The sequence below is a fragment of the Rhamphochromis sp. 'chilingali' genome (assembly GCF_963969265.1).
Source record: "Rhamphochromis sp. 'chilingali' genome assembly, chromosome: 14".
Classification (NCBI taxonomy): Eukaryota; Metazoa; Chordata; class Actinopteri; order Cichliformes; family Cichlidae; genus Rhamphochromis; species Rhamphochromis sp. 'chilingali'.
This window is the reverse complement of record NC_137941.1, coordinates 23,693,136-23,704,458: the sequence shown is the minus strand read 5'-3', so window position 1 is coordinate 23,704,458 and position 11,323 is coordinate 23,693,136. Positions and strand designations below refer to the sequence as shown.

Genomic DNA, 11,323 nt, shown 5'->3' with positions numbered 1-11,323 from the left:
CCCCAGCGCTTCAGAGAATAGCAAATAAAAGATGAATTAATAATTAAATAACTTCATTTTTACTTTTCTTTATTTTTATCACTGTTGTATATATAAATTTTTCACTTTCTCATAATACAAGGCCCTCTATCTATCTATCTATCTATCTATCTGACATAGTGAAAATGTTTATATTCTACTTAAGCTATTTATTGCTCTGGATATTAAGTGGACTGCACTTGTCTGCACACTGAAGTGACACCCCTATTAACTTTTACGAGGGGAGACCAGGAAGGCCTTGTCACACCTCCTCCTCCAAGTCTACATGCAAATTATAATATCAGCATTAAACTAATCTTGTCAGTCCAACTTTAATTCATATATAAAAAGATAATAAAACATTTTTTCTTTACATCATGTGAGTAAAACTAACGTGAGCTGTGACTGTAAGTTTTTTTTTTCGTTTTCTATACTGTTTCTCTTTCATTGTTGATCTTTCTTTAAGGAAATCCTACGTGACATTTACTACACGTATTAAAATTCTCTTTAAGGTGGGAACGCCCACTGTTTGAAGTGACAGAGCGGCTATAAATAACACGCGCAGGCGAACAGACGCGTTCATTAGAACGGTTCAAATTCAATTAAAGGATGTGACGTTTTTGCTTTAAAACTTTTCTGACCAAACATGCTCACCGACCGAAGAGCGCTCATGTTATTTCTACTGAGAACGGCCCGTTTGGGAAGTAGCCTGCCTGCATCGTGATATGACATTTCTTTCAACGCCAACTAAAACAGCAGAATTCACAGATTTGGTAACGAAGCAGGGCAGAAGAAAAGAAAAGCATATATATATATATATATATATATATATATATATATATATATATATATATATATATATATATATATATATATATATATATATATATCGGTCAGTGTGGAAAAAAAAACCTCACTAATCCACCCACTGCCCCTCAGTGCTCCGCATCATTACCGCGTTCATAATGTGCATCGTGACGTTTGATATCTCAAAGTAAACCGGATCCGTTTTATTTACCCTCACGCTGGCTGCCTGTCTGATCAGGGGAAGGTAAAACAGGTGTAGCTCTGTCCGTAGCCTTCGCTACATATAGGCTACATGGACAAAATGCTCGACATTAAACTAAAACAAACAAAAAAACAAGCAAGCAAAGGGTGCCATGAATATGAATTATGAATGACAAAGAGCAATAATTTATGCTGTGGTAATAACCGATGGGCCTGCTGTTACTTTAATTTTTTATTTATTTCTTTTTTTCCCCCCCACAAGACCTCTAACCAGAAATAAACACACACACACAGCCACACGTGTTACAATAAAGCACCTTCACGTACATATTTATACTGGCTGAAAGCAAACCGTGGACACTTAGCGTGTATGAGAGAGAGAGAGAGAGAGAGAGAGAGAGAGAGAGAGAGAGAGAGAGAGAGAGAGAGAGAGAGAGAGAGAGAGCTCCTGAAATCACCAACGAACGACGCGTCTCATGTGTTGCTGTGGTTGCAAACCCAACAAACTACAGCAGCTCAGGACACGCGCGTTACGACTTGGTTTAATTCCCAGGAGGCCCACGGTCCCATCCAGAGCTGCCTCCCTCTGTTACTCAAACTTCAAACCAGCTCCAGTCAGCAGATTCCCTTTTAGCTCACATCTTGAACTGCAACTCCGGTGCAGCTGAATTTAGATATTCTCGAGTCAAACGCTGTACCTAATAGTTGTTTGCCGTAAACACGTCCCTAATTATGACCGAGGACATCATTCACAATTCCCTAACTGAGTGTAATACTATCCCCATTCTCCCTGAGAAATGACAAATAAAGTTGGGTGCAATAGTATCCTAAGTAGCATAATAAAGGCGAAAAATACACTTGTCATTTTTTTTTTCCTATTTCGTTATCTACTGTATTCTATAAATGCGCAATACGCTGTCTGTTAAAGAAGCCATTATTTAAAGTAGCCTATAATGTGAGTGAAACCTGTTGTTTCCAAGCTGATTTTATTTTACTGACATGTTGGTCGCAAAGGCGACGATGGTCTAGCAATCGGGGTGCTGATTGCGTCTCAGTAGCAGTTTAAAATCCAATTTGTATTCTCCATCTCGGAAATTAAACATCACCCCCAAATAGTCGTCCAATTTTTATTTATTTATTTTAATTTTTGCATTTTTTTAATGCATATTAACAGGTTTCACCTCTGCTGTCCGCATATAGTCTGACCGCAAAAGTGACACTTTGTCAAAGTCAAAGTAAACCTTTTTGTCATCTCTGTTATATACAGTACAGTAAGTATAAAGAGAGACGAGACGACGCATAACACGTTGTGGAGTGAAACATCACAAGACTTTAACAGACCTATATGTAAGGGCCCTAGTGAGGCAAGTCGAGTGTGCCTTTACAGTATACACTACAGTATTATCCTAACAGAACACAATGTAGCCTACAAAGAGATGTGAGAAGGAAAAAAACCCGCTTCCTTCTCTGCGGATCAATATCAGCACAGCAGGAGCCGAACAGGAACCGACATCGACACACTGTGTGGAGCTGACCTTTCCCACTCCCCACAGGTCATACCTTCCTCATGCGAGGAGGTCACCGGGCCAGCCACTAAAAAGGCCATTAGGAGGTGATTTCAAGTGCTAAATACTGTGAAAAAAAATCCACAACTAATAATTCTTTCGTCCATCTCTGCCACAATGATAAAACAGCACCAAACTCAAGTTTGCGCTCTTGATTGGCACATAATCCAAGTATGTGAGGCGGAAAGGAGTCTAACAAAACTCAGATGTATTAAAGAATTGTAAAAGTGAGAGAGACAAAGAGAGAGAGAGGGGGGGGGGGGGAAATAAAAACATATTTTTATAAGGTTCTAACAGCTTTTAGTTAATATTGTCTGGTCGTAATCAGCCTGACTTCCCGGAGGATCCACAATCTTTTCATTAACCACATCACTCCGAGAGCCAAGAAATGTGAGCACTAACTCAGTGTTTGCTAACAGCTCAAGAAGACAGAGTGCCACTTGCTGCTACAGCGGTCTGGAAAAGATAACGAGTCCCACTTCGCGTTTTTCTTTGCTCAACATCCATGAAGCACGACTCATGTAAAAATAATGACAGCAGCTCGTTCTGGTAAGCATGCGCAATACAGCAGAGGCCGGCGTCTCTCAAAGCGTCACGCCACTAGACAAGCACTTGTCGTGGCCTCAGACGGTGACATTTAGCCCTTGGGGTGTAAACAGGCTGCAAGGTGACACTGATATTAATCTGAGTCGTTAAGTTTAACAGCAGCAACACAAACCTTCACATCCGAGCACTAAAAACCATCTATATTAATAGCAGGACTACGGGAAACACATGGTCATCCCCAAGAACAGGCTGAAACCAGAGCACCAAGATGAGCTCCCAGAAAACAACTAAAGCTGTGTCAAGTTCAAGTTCACGGCTGCTTCACGGCTGCACTAAACTCCTGTCCAGTGAAATGTCCAGCGTGGGGGGAGGGAGGGTGGGTTATATTTACAGTTTCTATTTTCAAATAAAAATCCCCGCACCTGGTTTGGGAATTTTTTTAAAAGGGATAAGACAATGATGTACGGAGAAGAAAAGCTTTTGCTCCCCCCACACGCCTGCGCGAACCGAACAGCTTTCGCACGCATTTTGTTGCGTTCACGTGCGCAGAAGTTAAATTGCGTAGTTTGCTTTGTTTTCCTCTTTAATTAAAATAAAACTAATGTACGAATTGAATCATTCTTTTTAAAAAAGTTAGAAATTAAATTCATTATTTCAAATAGTTTGGCTTTCAGAAAATTCAGACTGTGTGCGCACACAGGCCACTTTTAATTCCGGGACTTCTTATTTATCTCCACAGCCCCATTGTCTTAAGGGCCTGACAGCATGATTTCCACGATGCCTTTTCCTCACCGAAAAGAAAAGAGTTGACAGCATGGACATTTAGAGGGGAGATAATGACTAGTTTAGAAAAAGAAAAAAAAAATTGGTGAAGTCATAAAACTTCTCTGACCCATTCCAAACCAGACTAAATCCCAAACTGCGTGTAACTCACTACAAACTGCACCAAGCACCCAGCAGCGTAAAAAGGAGGAAAGGCAAAAGGGTATTTAGCACTTGCAACACCTTTTATTATATTTGTATGCAGTAAAATTCTTATCACAATAAGGAAGAAAACACCTCTTAAAACTTTGAACAAAAGCACATAACGAAACAACTGCCCATGTTTAGCTCGTAATTGTACATATTTATAGTAAAGAAACATTCTTTATAAATACTGTTTCATCTGTAGCAAGTAAATACCATAATTTAATTACAAATGGATAAATATGGCAGCTGATATTTACAAAATGAAGGGTGTAGTTACAGGAAAGAAAAAAAATCGAACGGCACAACGTTTATTGTCCTCACAATCTTCCAGATAGTGTTTCACAATTCCAATTTGCAAAGCACAAAACATCACAAGTTAAGCCCAGCAAACTAAAATATACATTCACAAGCATAATATTGTGGTCTGTTTGAGTTAAATGTTAACTTTGGCACTCTTTCCAGTTTATAGATGTTTAGTATAGTACAATCAATTTGCCTTAGGATCACAATATTCAACATTATAGTACAATTTTATTGTAATGTGTGCACTAAAAGGTCCAGTTAAGAGAAATAGCTACCATTGAAGGAACATCAACACACCAAAGACAGACGAACTATCACAACCAAATGGAATTTGGGCTTTTAGTGATTATTTACATTATATGAAATACACCTCAAATATTATACATATTTTTCCTCTGTTGGTAATCATCATCTTCCCTGGTAAATCCAAAATAATAAGATTAAAAAATAAAGAAGTGTTCGTGTGCCTCCTGTGTGCACATGTCCCAAAACTCAGTGAAACGAGTGTGTGTTGCTTCATTTCAGCGTAGTCCTAAACATACCATTCACTGAAATTGGAGGACAGGCCACTGTGGTTGGTGGTGTTGTGCACAGCTGAGGCTGGGGAAAGGGTGGTGTTGCTTTGAGTCTCCGTGGTGGGTGACACCAGCCCTGGAGGTGTGGATGATTCGTAACCAGAGCTGGCTGCTGGTGATGAGTCTGACGCTGGTGGAGAGGATTCGTGGACCTAAAAAAAAAAAAGAAATAAGAAAAAAGAAAAGAAAAAAATACATATTTATTTTCTGATTTACACGTTAAACAAAAAAAAAACAAAAAAATAACACACCATAAATTCTAAAAACCACCTGGTATTAGACTGTACAAAAATATTTTTTAAAAAAAATAGAAGAACACACACACACTTCCCTCAACGCCTTACTTACCTTCATGTGTTTTCGTAGAGAGCTGGGATGTGTGTAAGACTTGTCGCACATTTTGCAGAGATATGGCTTGTCCGACGTGTGAACGTGCATGTGTTTCTTTCGGTCGCTGCTGTTTGCAAATCTTCTGTCGCATCCCTCAAACTCACACTGGAACGGTTTCTCTCCTGCAAGAAAGAAATAAAGAAAAGAAAAGATGTTTTTGAGACTGCCTCAGGCTGAAGTGTGTAACAACAAGAGCTTGTGCAGAACCAGTCTGTTGTAAAAGTTGAGTGCAGAGTATTGCTGATGCCATCCATTTAAAAAAAATGTAAATAAAACGCAGGGTTAAAAGCAACACGTTTAGCCGTAACAATTGTGACAAAGTTTCAAGCGTCTTTTAAAACGAAGTGGGGGTGCTGCAACGTCTTATTTAGCCTAAATAATGCGCATAGTGATTGGAAGGGGGTGGGAGAAAGACGACGAGGCCGTCCTCAGTAGGCCTGCAGAAGGCATATCATTTGCCGGGAGACAATAAAAATCTAATTAGCACGTGGCCAATTTCATGGCACGGCACCGTAATGTATTTCCTAGAAAATAAGTCAAAATGTGAGAGGCTGGTAATGGCCCTGTCTAGCACCTCAACACATATGAGAGAGGCGCATGGGAAAACAAAAGGCATTCCTGGCAGCATTGCTGCTACTGTGCTCGGCTAAATCTACACACAACCCCCGAGCAAACACCAAGTGCAAATCGTTTCAGAGCTAAATACAAATATTTAATAAGGACACAAGGAGAAAAACCTATATGGAAAAGGGTGGGTGGGGTTGAGGAGACGCGAAATACACACATACATACACGCAGAGTATCATGAATGAGCTGATGTGATTTTACTACGAGGCTGGCTGCTCTAGGACGCACGCAACGCGCTCTCTCTATTCCCTTTGACCCATTTCTAAAGTTTAGCCTGAACAATAAAGCTCCCAGAGAGCCAACTAAACTGCTTTCTGTGCGTTTTTAAAGCACCAGAAGAAGAGTTCGAACGGGCCCAGAGTAGCCGTGTAACGAAGAAATGAAGTATCCCCACCATTTTAAACGCATTTGTTCTCTCTTCTCTTCTCTTCTCCCCCCCCCCCTCTCCCTCTCTGCCCTGGATGTGATCCTGGAATACTACTTTAGCAGCCTAAAATACCCGCTGGTAATTAGATCTTAATGTGTGTTTGTCTTGGCAAGACACGCATTTACAACAGCGAAATAAATCCTCGGGTACGCTCGGTGACAGCACCCACACCGGGCTTACTATTTAAATAAAACAATTTTATATCAAATAAAGCTTGCGCGATCGTTATTATTTGCATTATTATTTTAATTACCTGTATGCGTCCTCTTGTGTATCTTCAAGTTTTCCGACCGTGCGAAGACCTTCCCGCAGCCAGGGAAGGGGCAGGGGAAAGGCTTTTCTCCAGTGTGCACCCGAATGTGGTTGACCAGTTTGTATTTTGCCTTGAACGGTTTGCTCTCCCGGGAGCAATCCTCCCAGAAGCAGATGTGGTTGGTCTGCTCCGGACCACCGACGTGTTCCACTGAGACGTGAGTGACCAACTCGTGCATGGTGCTAAAAGTTTTATTGCAACACTTTTTGGGGTTGCTGAGCTGCTCGGGGTCGATCCACTTGCAGATGAGCTCCTGCTTGATGCACTGTTGCCTCATGTAACGGAAAAAGGCACCGGGGTGGTGGTGGGCTGCCATGTTCATCCCCATGTTCATATTCATGGAGCCGTACTGGTTGTGGAGCTGCGCGGCCGAATACGGGTCGGTCCTCGGACTGGAAACCTGGTGGTATTGGTCGGAGCGTCCGAAAACTTCGCCGGGTAGTCCAAGCCTCATTTGCCCATTCAGGACGTTCGGGGATCCGTGGGACCCATGCTGGTCGTGGATCCCGGGGAACAGAATGTGGCCTTGAGTGTCTGTGTGGGAGTGATGAAGGGATCCCGCCGTGGGGCCAAAAATAGTGTGTTGGCTACTCGCCGGAGAGGATTCTCCGAAGCCGCGACTACGAAAGAGAAAGTCCCTGGTGGAGTTGAAAGGGGAGCTTGCATACGAGGTGACATGGGCGGCGTGAGCCCCCAGAGCCGCTGCGGGGTAGCCCGGCGCCTGGGTGGTGAAGGCAGAGCTCTGTCCTGGGGAGAGATCATGGTTCAGCTTAAACGCACCCATGTGTGCAGAGTCAACAAAGCTATTTTGTGCCAAACTCAAGTCTCTCTCCTGCATCTCGCTGGCTGAGTGATGCCTGGCAAACGAGCCCACTCCGAGTCCTGGGAACTGGTGACCAGCATCCAGTAGCATTATGTCTTCAAAGCGATTTCTTTTTTTTTTTTTAAATATAAAACACCAGCACAGAGCTCGAAGCTACAGCAAATTAGTAAAAGAAGAAGACGGAAAAATCAAATCTCGGTGCTGGCACGCGACGATTGAACTTCCAGCCTTGGAAACAACATATCAGGCGTGTTTCAAAGCGCTGCTCCGCTCAAGAGTTGAAAAAAAGAAAAGAAAAATGTAAAAAATAAAAAATAAATAAAAGAGGGAATCTCGGCTTATCGAACACTGAATTTACTTCTAGTTTACTTGTGACTTAAAAATCCAAGAGTTTCCTCGTGTCCTCTTCTCTTGACTACGGCAGTTTTTTTGTTTTGTTTTGTTTTGTTTTTTTGCGTTAAAATTGACTCGAAGAATTAAATAATTATCGTACTAGGTGCCTTCTGCATACAGCAGAGAGACAGTAGCTGGGGCATCTCAAAAAACGCCGTTCCCAAACGCGCACGTATTTATTTCTCTGGCTTTGCCCGTGTTTATCGCGGAGGGTCCCTGTTTCTCCGTGGACTGGCTCTACCTCCTCTTCCGCCCCCTTTAACTGGAGAGCGTTCATTCATTCCTCGCAGTCTCATTGGCCGCCGCGCCTCATCAATCCCAGGTGCCCCTCCAATAGCAGGTAGCGCTTTGGCGACTTAATAGCGCAACGCCATTTTCCACTAATAATTACCGCCTACTTTTAGGAGAAGATTTGGGAGGTGTGCGGGCGAAAGGATCACGACAAGAGAGAGGAGAGCTGTTTTTGTTGTTTATATTCTGAGGGAAGTTGTAGTATGAAGGATACAAACACAGCATTTGATGAGAAATAGTGAAGATTGTAAAAAGTAAGAGTTGACATAATGGATTAAGGTATTGATTAGGTAGTTTTGTAGATGTGACGTAAGTGGTCTGTGTTTTACTGTATCCCTGTTTTTAAAAAGCGCTGATGTTGTATTTAATTTACAGAAACTGACATCAAAAATAAATTGTCAATTAACCACAACGCTATACAGTCATATCATCTCAGTAAAGCCAAAAAAACCATCTATCCATCCTTACCAGAAAAAAATAAATAAAGTTTGAGTCACTTAATTCATGACAGCTGAAAAAGCATGTGTGGCTCCATATGGAGTCCAGTGGTTTTCCACTGGTTGTACAACCACAACTGGGCCTTTAGTGGTTCTCCAGGTCTCACCCGGGCAGCCGTCAGTGGTGGCTGACGGTTTCTTTAGTGGTTGTATATGTCGCTAGTTCTGCTTCGTTGGTGGTTCTCACTTTACCACACCAATTAAGTTACATGTTACAGCGGTGAACTGGGCTAAGGTGAAAGTTAACCCTTAGTGACCTATAAGGTAGAGGTTGTGTTGAACTGTCAGTGACGCATTTTCGGCCATAAAGTAGGATGTGTTGATAGTGACATATGGTGTGTTTTTGTAAGAAAAAAAGTCGATTTTTTTGCCCCACGTTAGCACAGTAATGTCTACATTGGATTTCTTGTTCTTCTTTCATTTTCCCCCTTTTTGGTGTCCCACGCAGCCAGACAGATAGAAGTCAAATACTCCAAAATACTTCTGTGAATTATTTACTGACACCTTCCCACAACAAACACACACTGAATCTGTAGCCACATAAATACACAGGCCGTGCACCAAAGCTGCTTATTCACATGCAAGTCAAAGGAAGTTTACTTACATTTTCACCCCCCAAAAAAATCCCACAAGCTCTGCGGTTCCGTCACACAACACAGCTTTCTGCCTGTCTCAGCTTCTCCGGTGCACTCTTGACGACAAATAATGGTGAAGACCAGGGAAACGTTTTAAAAACTTTTTTTTTAAATTGTGTCTCCTTGCTCTGAGTGGGACAGGCTGAGCGTTGTATGCCATTCTTCCAAGTCTATTTCAACTCGCACCACAGGAAACGCAGGAGCTGATCCAAGTTCAAAGTCACGTCTGCCGACCCCTATAAGAAGTTCTTTATTTCTCTGAAGAAGAAAAAAACACACAAAAACCTTCCCCAGATAGGGGAAAGGAGAAAGAAAATTTTGAGAAAAAAAATCAATCATCAAGAGGCTGTGGGTTTTCCCTTCTGCCTGGAAAAGAAAAAGCCTCCAACCTATTCAAAATCCCCCACAGACTAGTATTTCAACAGGTTTTAGAAGTACCAATACTCACTATGCTCACACACGTAACAAATAAATCACGTGAAATATTACACACACAATCTACAGTTACAGCTGACAAAAATACAAAAAAAAAAAGAAAAGAAAAAGCCATCTGACAGGTTTATAACATTAAACCCAACAATCCCGATCGCGCAAGGGGCGCTCTGCCCGTGTGTTATAATGGATGCCAAAGGCATATTTCTCCTCTCCGTTGTCTGACAGTATCAATATGTTGACACATTGCAAGGTTACTTGTGTGGCTTGCTTGACCTTGTGTTTCATGCATGTTTGACCTCTGACCTGTTAAGACCACATATGTTGCCCTCTTGACTCCTTTTGGTAAAATAACCCTGTTTATGACAAAGCGTCTTTGTTTTAGAGGGAGCGAGAGAGAAAGAGCGAGCGAGAGAGAGAGAATAAGAGAGAGCGAGAGAGCAGTAAGACGCCCCCCTCTTCTGTCTGAGGCATCGACAGCTTTGGGTTATTTGGAAACTATAAGTAAATAAAAATTAACCCATTCCTACACCGATTCAACAAATCCCAAACTCCATTTATTTATTACTTTTTAAAATGTATTTTCTTTTTAATCATTTTATAATAGGATTCATGTTAGAAATGGGGAAACTACGTGCCAGTGACCAGGATATGTAATGTCCTTAAATTGCCACGATCAAAGCAAAATATTTATAGCCAACTAGCAACCAGTGCTTTACCACCAAAGTGAGACATTTGTTTTATGAATTTCTAAGTGTGTAAATTATATTAAACCCAATGTGCTGCTTAATGTGGTGAGCGTAAATCAGGGGCCCTTGGAGAAATCATAAACAATGCACTCACTACTCTCTGGAAATCCATAAAACACAGGAAGCTCTCTTTGGAGAAGGGAATAATTTATTTATTTAATAAAGAGCACAGTCGGTACACACACGTGGTCGTGGGTGGATGTTTTTGTGTGTGTGAATTTACAATTCCCATAAAAATACATTTGACACAACAAGCGACAATAATATGGGTGCCTATAACTGCTAATCTTGAAAAGTCTCTTTCTCTCTCTCTCTCACACACACACACACACACACACACACACACACACACACACACATATATATATATATACTTAATGTCACTGCAGCGCCCTATTTGTACGTATGAAAGGTCTTAAAGCAAAACCTTCAGTTGCTGATTATCAAGCTCATAAATCAGTTCAGCAGGGGGGCACGTGCAACAGGACCATAACGTGTAGAGGTTTTCCTCCAACATAATGAAAATCAATTACAAAACTTCAGTGTCCGTGGGGAAGAAAAATGCACTGCTTAATAAATATTTTAGATTCTCCCTATTTTCAAAGTCGGCTTCTTTTTTGTTTAAGGTGTACAATAAAACTCCTGACACAACTAGCTGACATGCTGATTTGCGGTTTGAGGCGAGACATCACAATTCGATTGGAAAGGTGAATTAAGACATATCAGTGATGGATACACGTACTGCTGTCAGCAGGGGTTACA

General features: G+C 41.5%; 1 protein-coding gene across 1 annotated transcript; it reads right to left on the bottom strand.

The window, feature by feature from the left end:
* Positions 1-4,129: 4,129 nt before the first annotated feature.
* On the bottom strand, positions 4,130-8,052 carry zic2a (zic family member 2 (odd-paired homolog, Drosophila), a). Its single transcript, XM_080903650.1, has 3 exons — positions 6,682-8,052; positions 5,333-5,496; positions 4,130-5,136 (listed from the first exon to the last, which is right to left on the bottom strand). Exons 1-3 carry the CDS (start codon positions 7,652-7,654, stop codon positions 4,942-4,944), a joined length of 1,332 nt encoding a protein of 443 aa, XP_080759776.1. The 5' UTR covers positions 7,655-8,052; the 3' UTR covers positions 4,130-4,941.
* Positions 8,053-11,323: the final 3,271 nt, after the last annotated feature.